The 14486-nt window shown below is 36.6% G+C and overlaps 1 protein-coding gene across 4 annotated transcripts; it reads left to right on the top strand.

Moving 5' to 3' along the window:
• The first annotated feature begins 1313 nt into the window (after positions 1-1313).
• On the top strand, positions 1314-13655 carry NEK3 (NIMA related kinase 3). Of its 4 annotated transcripts, none has more exons than XM_019474858.1 (15): positions 1314-1442; positions 2249-2342; positions 2561-2658; positions 3683-3766; positions 4425-4492; positions 4612-4698; positions 5770-5824; positions 7738-7938; positions 8293-8362; positions 9025-9071; positions 9976-10075; positions 10482-10604; positions 11671-11805; positions 12470-12596; positions 13574-13655. In XM_019474858.1, the coding sequence occupies exons 1-15, from the start codon at positions 1326-1328 to the stop codon at positions 13638-13640; spliced, it is 1473 nt and encodes a 490-aa protein (XP_019330403.1). In that variant the 5' UTR covers positions 1314-1325; the 3' UTR covers positions 13641-13655. The 4 variants fall into 4 exon arrangements, with proteins under 4 accessions (XP_019330403.1, XP_019330402.1, XP_009288430.1 ...); XM_019474857.1 differs by having other exon boundaries at positions 10461-10604; XM_009290155.1 differs by having other exon boundaries at positions 10458-10604.
• Positions 13656-14486: the final 831 nt, after the last annotated feature.

Genomic DNA, 14486 nt, shown 5'->3' with positions numbered 1-14486 from the left:
CGTCGTTTCGCGCGGCCCTCGGAGGTGATTACCGCCTCCGCGCCTCACGCGTTGAGGGCCCGGCGGGGCTTGAGGGGCTCGGGGCGGGCTTCGGCTTTCCCCTCCCCTCTTCAGGGGAAACCGAGCCGTAGCTACCAGGTGTAACGGCTATTAATGTGAAGCACGCACCGAGTGTGCCCGTTCCCCTGAAAAACGCCATCTTTAGTCATTATTTAGGTGCTTTCAGTCAGTTAATCAATGTGTTTATTTTTCAGCCTCTGAATAAATCGGCATTTTAACCTTTCAGAAACAACGAAGCCCTGAGATGCCTTCTAAAAACAACTCATCAGCCAATTAAAAATACTGTGTGCACACAGGTGTGTACATAAAGTGATGTTTGAATCGAGATGCCTTCTAAAAACAACTCATCAGCCCATTAAAAACACTGTGTGCACACAGGTGTATACATAAAGTGATGTGGATAACTAACTTAAAAGTACCAACATTTTGAAGAAAGCACATAGTCTGTAAATCCAGTGATAGGGTGCATGGGAATGGTTCGAAGCTGTGCCAGGGGAGGCTTAGACTGGACATTAGGAAGTATTTCTTTACCGAGTGGGTGGTCAAACACCGGAACAGGCTTCCTAGAGAGGTGGTCGATGCCCCAAGCCTGTCAGTGTTTACGAGGCATTTGGGCAATGCCATTAATACCGTGCTTTAACTTTTGGTCAGCCCTGAAGTGGTCAGGCAGTTGGACTGGATGGTCATTGTAGGTCCCTTCCAACTGGACTATTCTATTCTATTCTATTCTATTCTAAATCTGCCAGTCGTTGAGGTCTTTGCACATGAACACCGGTAACTTTTTTCCAGTTTGATTCTGCTTATGCTGTTTTAGGTGAGAATTGTCACTGGATGCTTGAAGCTTATTGTTTATATTATTGTGCCTGTGAGTTTTGTTTAGTGTTATGAAACCACCTGCAGAAGTGCAGGTAACAAAAAGAAGATGCTAAGTTGTAGGGCTATAACTTACATTTTCAAAAAGCCTTAGCATTCAAAATAAAAAAATTGCGGAGATACACTGTACGATACTTTGAGTTGAACTTTCTGAAGGCCTCATTTTCAGCAAAATCAAAGTAACAGATTGGAATTGTATTTATGGTAATGCTGAACAGTTGTAGGTACCCATATCTATCACCCATTCTCATTATTTTGTGGGGTTTTTTTTCTCATGCAGATTATATTAACAACAAATTTCAAAAAATGGATCAAGGTCATGAAAGAGTTTAGAAGATCATCCTGTGAAAGAGAGTGTTTGAAGAGAAGTGTTGGACCTAGGCTTATAAAGCATGGAAGAATACAAAGTGTTGAAAGTACTAGGACAGGGATCCTTTGGCAGAGCTCTTCTAGTTCATCATAGACTCAGTGATCAGAAGTATGCAATAAAGGAAATAAGACTTCCTATGGTAAGCGTGACACGTACATTACCTCACGCACCACTTAAACAAAATTTTAAAAAAATCAGAATTCTGGATACATTTTTGAAACGCTGAGAGTTTTGTGTATTAGACAGTTGCATAGTATGGCTACTATATAACTATGTCTGAGTCTATGTTGTTGATAGTAAGCAAAGTAGCAAAATCTGATCTGTTTCAGAAAGTGTGTGGTTACATTTTGGGAAGTATAGCACATAGGAGGACGCTCGGAATGAAACCCCTGTTCCCCTGATGCCTGGATGGCTGGATTCCTGTTGATTTCACTAGAATGCAGATTTCATGTGCAATACCTAATGAGGAAATTAGCCTCATGTTATTGCTGGTAACCAGATATTCAGGCTACCTTCTCTGCACTTAGCTAACCAAAAAAATCACAAAATGGGAGACACTGGCTTTATTGAGGCTGAAACTCAGTTAATACCTGGGCACTTGGCTTTATACTGAGTTCATGCAGTGTAGACTGTCAGCTGTTCCAAAGTCAGTGTGTGCTGCTTTGTTACATACTTCTGCATTTTTAAAATAGAAAAAGTCATTAACTGAAGTAGGAAAATATCCTCTCAAATTAAAAAAAACCCAAATTCCCAAAACCCGAAGTCTTCAGCTAGTAATAAACCATAGATTAAAAATTGATGGGGTTTTCAAGTTTCTAAATGACTTCTTAAAATAACTGAAGAACAATTCTTAAAAATATTTTCCTTTTGGAAAGTGAGGTGCATTGTGTGTGTATATGAAAATCCGTTAGTGTGACATTTATATAAGTGTACTTACATTTTCAGTCTTCATCTGATGTAGAGAACTCTAGGAAGGAAGCAGTTCTTTTGGCTAAAATGAAACATCCAAATATTGTTGCCTATAAAGAATCATTTGAAGGTAAATATAAAAACTTAAAATATCTTTATTTGTTTAAAGTTGCATACTCCTGAAGGATCAAGATCACTTTTTTTGTTGTTTATAATACATGTTATAAACAAAACCCACATTTATTGTAATATATAATACATAGCATGTAATCGGAGCTTTATAGTAAAAATAATATACTTACCCTGCTAATGAAAATACTAATTATTCTTAAATTACCTAAAATTTAGCTGATGGACATCTGTATATAGTGATGGAATATTGTGATGATGGAGATCTGATGCAAAAGATTAAACACCAAAGAGGAAAGTTCTTCCCTGAAGATACGGTAAGAAAAGACATTGTTTTGAAACAAGGACCTAGGAATCCTTTTTTGTGTAAACTGAAGCACCCTGCATCGCATAAAACAAATTATAGATATACGAACACCTTGAAGTATCTTAAATGAAACGAAGACACTTATAGATAGAATAGAAGCATTATTTCTTTGATAATTTCCAGCAGAACAGGATGAGAATTAGACTGAAAGGAATAAAAAAGATATTGCTGTCTGTATCTGAGAATTGTGCAGGCAGTGTGAAAAACAGAGTCAGGTTTGCATGCATAAATTTATGCAATTAAGTAAGAATTTAACACAAACTTCAGCCAGAATTTAAAGCACAGTAAGAGGTACTGCAAATGAAAAGTAAATAAAGCACTCTAGTAAGATAAATGAAACAAGCCAGGAGACTAAATGCTTGCATTTTATGTAGCAATTAAACGTTTAAACCATACAGCAGGCATTAACTCCTTTTGTCGCAGAGGCTATGAAATTACTTAGGAGAAGGTCCAACCTGCTTCCTGCCACAGTTAGAAGCATCATCTTAGTTAACATGAAAAGACCAGAATCCTCACCTAATCTAATATTTAGATTGGCCAAGCATCTCTAAGAACTTTATTTTGTGCTTCTAAAAAGAATGAGTTTCCTTTTAGAAACAGTATTTATCTTAGTGTGGGGTTTTTTGTTTTTGTTTTTAATTTGATAGTTTACTATGAAATTGTAATTGACATGCTTATAAAATGACTGTCAGATAAAGTGCCACGTTTTGACTCCCTAGCGTCATTATTGTTATGTATTATTAGGGTTTTCTAGACACAGGTAGCAAACGTTCCTTCTGCCATGTTAAAATATACTTTATCTTAAAGAATTCAGTCTTTCATGCTGACTAGAGGCCATTGTGCTAGAGTTACTTTTAACTCCCAGATATTCTGAACATGATTTTTTTTTTCTTTCTTTATGTTTTTTTATTTATTAGTGAAATATCCATTATATACAGCATTGAGCCGTTATAACTCTTAGTTACTCTTTTCAGATCCTTCAATGGTTTGTGGAGATGTGCCTGGGTGTGAAGCACATTCATGATAAACGTGTGTTGCACAGGGATATCAAATCCAAGGTAAGAGTGAGTTTTGTTGCCATTAATGAACTCTCTTCTGCATGCAAAAGTTCAACTCCCTCTTTCATAATTTCCTGTTACTGCTACATGCTGTGTTTTTCATTTAGGCTTAAGAATATTAGGTAAATGCAATTGTTGAGTGTATGGAATGATGTAATATTGTGGGTGTAAACATTATCTAAGTATAGCTATACCCTTCATATCCACACTGCTGGTAGCACCAATTGCTTGTGAGAGACTGCATATAATTTAAAACAACAACAGGAGTATAAAACGTGTATGGAGTATGCAGTTTGTAAATATCTTGCCTCTCATTTTTTCTTTTTTACTCTTTCCTAGCAGAAAGACAGAAATTCAGAAGAAAGTGTGACCTTAGTAGTTTGAGTACAGCATAGAGATTAAGGCATTTCTAAGCTCTGATTCTTCCTCTGCTACTGATGCTGGGGCTTTAGGCCCATATAACCTTTCCATCTCCCTTTGAACACAACATAGTTCTTAACTTTTTTTTGATAGAAGTATTAGGAGAAGCAAGTAAAAGGAAATATAAAAATAAAATATCAGAAGTGATTGTCTCTGTGTTTTCTGTATATACAAACTACAGAAATGTTGCCTAGAAGAATATTTCAGTATGTAAATCTGTCCTTCTCTTGAAATGCAGAACGTCTTCCTCACTCAAAATGGAAAAGTCAAATTGGGAGATTTTGGATCTGCGCGCCTTCTTGCACAGTATGTGCATATCTCCACTGATCTCAGTGGTGTAAAGTTTTATTTTACCATTGATTAATAGTACAGATCTCTTAAATAATTACTTTTCATCTGGCGTTTCTTCTTTGTCATTTCAATAGTCCAGCGTCATATGCTTGCACATATGTGGGAACTCCTTATTACGTACCTCCAGAAATATGGGAAAGCATGCCATACAACAACAAAAGGTATTCATGTTTTCAGTGGTGACAAATAATGCCTGACTGATGTACGTCTTTTTATTGTTGTCTCAATCTGGCTTTGTGGCTTATCCGTATTTGGTTTGGAGAAGATATGAGCTGAGGAACATTTAGAAAGAGGTAATTACAGCTTTTTTTAAGATGAAGAGGCCTAAATTCCTCTTTACTTAGGTAACTGAGTGTACAATATCTTTAGTCTTAAAAGTTTGAAAACTGGTGTGCAGACCTCTGTGCGTTTGGGATAGTAAATATATACATACACACGTATGTATGTATGCACATACATATGTATGTGTTTGTGTCTTTTGGCTGGTCTTATTTTTTAAGCTCTTCTTGCCAGTCCTGATAATGTAGGGATAATGGCTACAGAACTGATGACTTGGATTTATAGAGCCCAGTTATTCTGGTCCTTATGCAAGAACTTCTAAGAGCATCTTGATAGCATGATGTTTACAGCTTCCTCCCAGACTCCCAAATGCTAAGTAATTTTATATCCCCTCCCCTAGAACTGTTCTGTGACCCTAGGTGTACCTGAACCAAGTGACTCATTTTTCACAGGAAGGAAGAAACCTTCTAGTGCTTAAGTTTTTTCTGCTCCTCTTGCAAGAAGGACATCAGTTGCTTCTTGTGCAGGTGGCAGTACTCACTTTGGGTGGAAGATGACGGTTTTTTTCTCAGTAGGAGAATTCTCATTGGCAAGGCCAGGATTCCAGCTCTCAGAATTAGAATCGTGTATCTGCCATCTGATGTTAAGGGACGTGGAATACAAAGGCTTTGAAGTGTGGAGGGATAAATATTGTTGCAGCAAATTGCTTAGGAGACATTCTGGGAATAAAAAGCCAACTACAACTCTATGACAATCATCCTTTTTTAAAATAAGCAAGATCATTTCCACTGGAGAGGTTAAACATATAATTGTATTGTCTTTCATGGTTACTTACATTTATTTTTAGTTTATTCAATTCAGTTATGTACACATAATGAATTTTACTTTTTCTAGGCAGGATATTAAATTGTAATTTTTGGCTCAAAATTTCTCATCTTTCTCCATACCTACAGTGATATATGGTCTCTGGGATGTATTCTATATGAGCTGTGCACTCTTAGACATCCAGTAAGTATAGCTTTATTGCTATGAGAAAAGTTTTGGAATTCCTTAAAATTTAATTAGCAGTTAGCTGTAGTTTGATGGATTCACAGCCAATTATTTATTTGACTGATGTGTTTGCTGCTGCTTCTGAAAGAGGGAAGTATTGCTCCACCCTTCCCACTCCTCCTCCACTACATGCCTTCTGTTTTTTCAGCAGCTCTTGGACCTATTGGACCCTTCTGTCAAACACTCAATTTTCTAAATTGTTAGAAAAAAATTCTTTTTTTTTCTTTCTTGGTTCATTTTCCTCAATATCAGTGAGGTGATCTGGGCCTTATTAAGGAGTCCAGCAGCTGCCAGTCTGGTTCCAGATATCTGCAGGGACGTTGCAATGAGCATTGTGTTTTACAGGATCAAGATGATCACTAAAGATGGAGGCAAGGACACTCAAAATCTTTGCTAACGAGCATATACTGTATGCAAGTATAGCAAAATATAGTAAGTGATAAGCAGTGTTGTACCACATCAGTGATACACCTGTTTGCTTAATTTTCAAATCACTGTCCTATTGGGACAGCAGGAACCTTGATAGATGGTTCAGTCTCTCTTATTTCTGGGACACCGTCTTTTACAGTGTTGATGCTATGCTTCCTATGTGTTAACTTCCTCTGGCTTCTATATACAGACGCATGGCTAACACAAGAGCCCTTATCAGGACATATTTGTTTTGCAAGAAAATGAGATCATCCTAATTTAAGGTCATTTTGTCTTAGCTTTTTATAAGCAGCAGTTTCATTTCATTGAGCTAATGCAGCTGTAACTGCTAGCAGCACAAGAGTTTAGAAGTTTATACTGTATGTGACTGAGTGATAAAGGAGTCCGTGCATAGGCGTGTGTTAGCCTACGTAGGTCTGTGGCAAGGCTTTGGCAGTGTCACATCTATTCTGGCAGTACTCAGAGCTGGGATACCAAGGGGTGGAGCATTCTTCCCTTTTTAGTGGCAGTGAAATGTTATGTGTCTGTTTTTAGGTGAAGGTCACGTATGTGCTTGCATAATCTATCAGAGGTGATATAAAAGGATGCCACACGCCGTGGATGCTTGGCACCCTGCAGCCAAGCCAGTGGCGTGTACCAAAAGAAAGCTGGTTTTGCATGGAGATAGTAGTTCTCAGCCATTTTAGCTCAGGCTGTTTCCATCCGTGGTTATAGCTGTCCCTGCTGACATTGCAGTCTCCGATGACTTGTACTTGGAAGCAGGAGTTCCTGACTGAAGATTGGTTAGCAGTTAGCTGAGAAAAGTAACAACTTCAGCCATTTCATGTAGATTTGCAAGAGGATATTTGTGCCTTGATAGGCTACTTTTGATGATTATTCTTTTTTTTTAGATCGAAGTCTGCATCTTTCCTGGCTTACAGTTTCACTCACTTACAGTTTGATTCTGATCTCAAGTATATGAAGTAAAGGACACTAAGATGATCCAAATTTTCTCAATGCTATATTCCTACAAAAATAAAGTTTGAACAATCCTAAATTTATAGGATTAACTCCCACCTGGTTTCCAGTTGTACAGGTTATTGTTTGCAGTGTCCATTATGATCTGTTTTTAGTCAAACTTTGTATGCAAGCTGTGATGTTTTCATTCTCAGCAAATTATATTTCTGTCATTGTTAACATAATTAAATGCTTATGTAATAGCCCTACAAAATGTAAAGGAAAGTTACTAATGTGTTCACTCAGGGTCATTATTCTACACGTCTGAATTAGAGCCCTGAAACTGTCAAACTGGGAGCCAAATCAGTATGGTAATAGGGAGCCTACATAGATACATACCATGCGTTTTTATATAATAAATGTTAAAGTTGCTCTTAAATTATGTCAGCTGCTTTTTATCTTATGCTTAAACTCTCTGCTCTAATGTTCATTTATTTTTAATGCAGTTTCAAGCCAATAGTTGGAAACATCTCATCCTTAAGATATGCAAAGGGTCCTACAATCCACTACCATCTCACTATTCCTATGAACTTCATTACTTAACAAAACAGATGTTGAAGAAAAATCCCCAGAATCGTCCATCAGCCAGTACTATTCTTGCAAGAGGTTGCTTAACCAAACTTATAAAAAATCGCTTGCCTTCTGAGGTACGGTATATTCTTTGTCTCTAGATTTAAACAATAGTATCTACATTTTAGATACTAAATAAGTTTCTTTTGTAGTTTGTTAGCGTGTAACAATATGGAATGTAGTGTTGTGTAGGTCTTACTCTAAAAGCCATAAATACAGTTGTAGACTTCTCAGAAAACTGAGTCTTTAGAAGCATTTGTTTTGAAAATAAAAGTCGAATATTGACGTGATGCTGCTAAAATTAGATATTGTTAGCTGTTAGCTGTAACAGTGCTTTTGTATAGTAAGTCTATTTTTAACAAATAGCACATACAATAATTTGGGAAAGTTTAAAATGGTACAGTACTTGCATCTCTTCATACACATTCCAGATGACAAATGAGCTTGAGCAGGTATTAAAGGAAACCAAGAAACCTGAAGGCAATGCAGCAAGACCAAAGGGTAAGTCAGCAACATTTTTCTTGATGTAAGTGTTGTTTTCTTCCTTTCTAGGAAGAAAATTAACTCTATCCCAGCTGACACCAGGACAGTATGGAATGACAAAATGACTAGGAATTGTAAGATCTTAAATACAGCTATAAAACATTATTATATGTTCAAAGCTACTTTTAATTACTTCAAAATCTCATATTATTGAACTCGTATGGAAAAATGCTTGAAGGCCGTAAATTACATTCCAGCATGAGAAGTACAGTGCAGAGCTGCAATACATACATTGTAAGTCTTAAGACTTGTGCTAGAATTAAACCTTTCAATTTTAAAATAAGCAAAACTTTTAGCTGTTGCATATATTTTAAATATGACAGTGCTTTCTTTGCCAGAATATGGTGAAGCAAGTTATTTTCATTATTTAATTTTTAGAGAGAATGTTGGATTTTTTCTTCTGCATAAATTTAGCTACACCAAAATTTGTACACATTTGGAACTGAATAGTAGAGGGACTCCCTGTTGAGAATGAGCTACACTGACAGAAGTGTGAAGAAGCTTTCACGTAATTTTCATTGCTTGGTTCAGTGGCGTTGCTGTCATACCTCTGGAATACCACTTTACCACAACTGTTTGCTAAAGGTATTAACTCTTGAACCTGTTCCTTAATGTATCAGGTAATGTCATGGCTGGTGGAAGCTCAAATAATAAGAAAGAAAATAGGGTAAGTATTCAAATATAAATAAAATATTTGTATTTTAGTAATTTAGAATGTTCTGTATTATAGAAAAGTTCATATGGAAAATTATTGGTATGCTAAACCATAGATCAGCCTACTAGGTCAGCTGTCATCTGTGTTCAAATTGCACAGTTTTCCTGTGCATTTCCCACCACTGTAACTTTTTGATGCTTCCCACATTTAGTTTAGTTCCAAAGTGGATTTCCTTATAATCCTGTCAAAAAAACCCCAACCCCAACCCCCCCTCTCCTGTTTTTCTAAGTTTTGGGATACTGCAAAAATTGATGCATTTTCTTTGCTTTAGGGACATATTTTGAACAGGCTGCTGTGGAAACAGTCTAGCCTGGACATAATTCTCACTAGGTTTTAGGGCCCATGCTGAGATTTCAGGTGAGGAGAATTAAGTCACAGGTGGACAAGAAGTCACCTGTGGGTACATTATAGCACAGCCTGGCTCAGCCATATTGAGTATATTTTTCAAAACATGCTGCCAGTAGGGCTTATTTTTTTTCTTTTAATAGACCTGTAAATCTGAGCAGCTTAATATTTGGGTGCATCTTGTTTTCCCTGGGAATATGACTCATTTATCTTTATATTGCTACTGTTCTTAAATGCAAAAAAATAAAACCACAAATTGCGTCAAGTAACTACATATGTGCTTAGCTTCAAAAACTGAGATTGTCCGTCAAAAAAGGGCATGCAGTGTGAAATGCAGTGCAATAATAGATACAGTGCAATTGCAATTGGCTTCATGGTGTCAGTGGTTTAGTTTTCAGATCTTTAGGCCAGCCACTTAATAGCAAAACTAAAATAATGCCATGTTAATATTACTGCTTTGTTTTTCTCGACAACAAGGATAATGTTTAATGCAGTCTTTATGCTTTTAAAGCAACGTAAAGATGAAAGCAAGCATAGTCCCTTAGAAAGGAAAAATATTATGACGGATTTGAGTGAAAGCACAAAGCAAGAAAGGAAATCTGATGAAGAGGGTAAGTTTTACAGTTTTAAGGCTGATGCATTTCCTTCTAGGTAGTGATATCTAAATGTCAATGATCCAGCCATTTAAACAGGTAGAGCATCCAAGTCTGCACCTATAGAAAACCATGCCACTGTCTGTAACTTCTGCAATTATATTGATCCTCACTGCTCATCGGAGATTTAAAAAAACAAATTAAAAAAAAAAATCTTGGCCAAAGTGTTGAAAACATTTGGTATAGAGTAAATATATGGGGAACTCTTACCAAGTTCAGTCTTGCACCCACAGAACCAAATGTCACTGTTAGTGAAGTGCTGTATGCTTAGAACTAGTTTGCATGGACAGAGAATCAAATTAGATGCTGGTTATCATCCCTTTTTTTGTTGCAATTACAGTAGAAACTTCTGACGTCCTCCCAGGAATTACTGATTTGCCACATCCCCACAGGAGGCAATGGGAAAAGAAGATTTCCAACACTGTAGTGGATGTCCTGGAAAATGCATCCTTGCTTTCTTCCAGTTTTACATCTGAAGAGGCTAAAAGTAAGATTTAATTAAATGTGGTTTTAATTAAAGTAATATCAGTGGTTTTTTACAGATTTTTAAAAGCCAAAACTTTACAGGGCATATTTAAAATGATGTAAAAATAATTTTAAAATGTTGTATTAACAACACTCAAAAAGTCCGCTGTGCTGAAGAGAATTTCTTAGTGGTCTTGTGTGACAGGAGGATTGCAAAGAGTGATGAAAGCCACATTAGCAACCCTAAAATTATAATCATCACTAAGAAATTATCCTACCAACACTCCTCTTGATACACCGTTTGTGCGGGTAACACTGAGGAATTAATTTGATGCAGAATGCAGCTGCCTGTCTTTCAAGTACAGCATACTATTGGGAGCACGTAACATCCGTACCTCTACTTCTGTTGTCATTTAACATAGAGATAATGCCAATGACAAGAACTATTAATGATGTACCTCAGATGTGAGGCAGAGATTCTTCTTCCACATCAACAGCTGTTAATTAGAACACTCAACATGGGGTTTCTTCTGAAAAAAGTTTCAATTTTAAAATGCACCACACTGTATGCGATTGTTATAATTGTTTCATGTGATTATGGATATGTATTCTAAGTAAATGTGAATAGATGCTATTGAAATAAATAATCAAGATATGAGTAGTCAGGAAATTCCCAAGTTGTGGTAGGAACATTACATGATAATTATATTCGGGGCAAGGGAAGAGGACAGAATAATGCATGTATTTAGGTGTTCTGCTATTAAAAGGCACAGAAATGGCCACAGGCTCCATTTTGTGAGATTTATAAAGCCACCAAATAAGCTTGCAGAGACTCTGACTCCTCACACCGCTCAGGCAGTTTCTGCTGGCTCCCTGCTAGCAGAAGGCTCCGCTGTGGCCTTCCATAATTTTCTTTCCTCTTAATGCTGATAGTGTCAACCTCAGCACGTTGAAAGGTCAGCAGTGCTACAGATGGGAAACATCTAGACTCTTTTCTTGCTGTATTTCTCTCTTGAATGTGATCTTTGTAATCCGCACTGCTAATGCAATTTTGTCTAAGTAGTATTTATTAATGATTTTATACCTAGGTGGCTGTGTTATAAACTACAGTGAAAAAAAGCCACGTAAGCAGTGGAACAAGGAAACTCCTCAGACCCTGATGAACATTCTCAGTAATGCAGATGTCAGCTTAGCATTTAAAACATACACAATTTATAAACCAGGTAAATTCCCAGTTTGTGGGCAAACATTTTTGCAAACAGGTTTATTAATATTTTTTTTTTTTCCTACATACATAGCCACTATGTATAGAGCTTGTGCACTTGAGTTCATGTCACAACAGGCTGGTTTGGTTTTTTTAAAGTTTGCCAAATGAAATGTGGGATTACAAAAACCCAAGCTGAGAATTCATGAGTGATTGCACATCTCCACCACATCTCTTTATGAAGAGCTTTCGCTTGCAGCTCAATAGCTGCATAAGGTTGTGACATAAATGCAGCGACTGCAGAGCCATGCAGTCTCAGTCTCCATCCTGCTAAGTGGCCTGGTGTATGCGTTAGGGAGGTGCAATAAATGGGCTGTAGCCCCATCAGGTACGTACACCTTTACTAAATCAGTAGCGCCCTGTTTTGAAGACAGGATGGTAAGATGGCACGGCAAAAAATAACTGTAGTCTATAGATGTGCACAGCCACAGTCATAAATACTTGGTCTGCACTTCAGTTGTGTTATTAGTTTATTTCCCCACTTAAAATAGGTAACAGCTTGTACTGGAATCTGCTAAGAACTGGAGACGAGTTAGAAAGCCTATATTGTATTTATTATCTTAATAATTTTATTTTTAAAATTAAAGGATTTTGGTGACATTTTCATTTTTATACTTTCAAAGCTTCTGAAAATGTATTTAGAGGTCCACTTTCCGATGAAACTGAAGCATCTGATGAAGTAGATGGTGAACATGAAGCTATTGTCATAGATTCTGAGGGACTTGAGTCTAGATCTGATGAAGATGACACGTATGTCCAAATGACATCCTTGTATTTTTGTTTTCTTTGGTTCCTTAAAGTGATTTTACCAAAAGACATTCCCCTGAAAAAAAAAAAAAATCAAAATTTTTCTCGACATCTAAATCCATCTCTCTCTTACATAATATTAAAATTTAGTAACATTTGGTATCTTATTTGATATCTGATATCTGATTTGATATCAGGTTTTCTTTGCTATATTTATAGTTGTTTATGGTGTTGAGATTAAACAGGTTGCTTGTTATCAGGAGATTGTTTTTGCTGATGACTTTGCAAAAATGAAAGCATGAGGTGAAATTAGATCCACAGTAAAGCGTAAAACCTTCTTACATGAAACGTCTTTGTACTCCGACCTTGAAATCAGATAACCAGTGGCAAATCCACTTGCCTAGTGGTATGTTTGCTGTATTTGTGTATTATTCTTCCTACTCTTTCATGCATAGGGCATTAAAATCACTTTGGTACCTACTTATTGAGACAGATTTGTAGAAACTTTTTAACTTCAATGTTCTGTTTATGTTAGTGACCCACTTTTCCTGTTTTTGAAAGATCAGAGTGTGCATCAACACATTCTGAACAGAAATACTGTATTTTACAGATGTGTGTATGTTTTGGGGGGTTTTCTTGGAATCTTAGCTCAGTTTATGTCATTGTTTATTTTTGTGGCACTTGGAGATGAATTACTTAGGCATGTATTACTGCCGTTCAGCTGCAAACTGTTAATATCAACACATTTGCAGTAGCTTAGTATATGCATTTGGTTTTGCTTTTGATAAAACTTACTTGGGTAAATTCAAAAGAGAATCCCTATTGGTTCCTTAATCACAGTGCTGCAGGAAATGTCTCGTGTTGATATTTTTAACATAATTTCTCCTAGTTGTAGGGTAATTTTAGGGAAAAAAAAGCAAACAAAGATTTATAAAGTTGTATTTTGCTTTGCAAAATAACATTTTGAAATCTGTTTTTAGGGACTTCGAGGAGGATGACCCAGACTGGGTGTCGGAACTGAAATTGGTATTGAAACACAGTGACTGAAATTTTGAATTTACCTACGATAACTGAAGTTAGGCTTGCCAATATTTATAATCCAAATCATTGTTAATAGTAGTTATTAATAAAATTATTTCAGTCAAAAAATTCTGAGTGTGCATGTTTTCTCTATCACAAAACTGAGGGTGAAAAATGTGTAACAAACTTTTTTTAGCTAGAACGCTTGCAAATAACTAAACAAGCCTAGATACTAAATGTATTTGGAGTTGGTAATAACTCTGTAGAAATGTTCAGTCAAAAGCATTAGTGCTAACAGCATTGTTCAAATTGCCCCCTTGTCATATTTCAAAGAGATGGTGTAACGCTATGAGAGTGTGTAAAGCTCTTCTTCCTGACTACATACTGAAATACTACATAGTAGGAATAGCTGATCTCGTCTGAAGGGCATATTATGGAAAACATTTAACTATGCTAAATATTTGAGGCTTTAGTTCATGCGAATATTAATGCTCTGAAAACTCTTGAGGCTGAGCTTTTGCCTTAATTACTTCCATGAAAAGGTGTTTATATATGGCATTGCATGTGTGGAAGGAAGCTAATTTATTCATAAATAAGGATGAATTTTCCAATTTAGGTAAGGAGACACTTCTGCTGCAGAAAGCATTATGGGCAATGTCATGTTTGGCCTCTGTGCTGGCTACTGGGTACTAAATAGTCATTTTACAAGAGAAGCATGGCAGGGGAGAGCAGAAACGCTCTCAGCAGGGTTAGAATCATAGAATCGTTTAGGTTGGAAAAGACCTCTAAGATCATCGAGTCCCACCGTTAACCTAACACTGCCAAGTCCACCACTGAACCATGTCCCTAAGTGCCACATCTACACGTCTTTTA

This window comes from Aptenodytes forsteri, unplaced genomic scaffold (genome assembly GCF_000699145.1).
Source record: "Aptenodytes forsteri isolate BGI_AS27 unplaced genomic scaffold, ASM69914v1 Scaffold155, whole genome shotgun sequence".
Lineage (NCBI taxonomy): Eukaryota > Metazoa > Chordata > Aves > Sphenisciformes > Spheniscidae > Aptenodytes > Aptenodytes forsteri.
The sequence above is the reverse complement of the archived record's forward strand: the minus strand, read 5'-3'. Positions and strand labels throughout refer to the sequence as shown.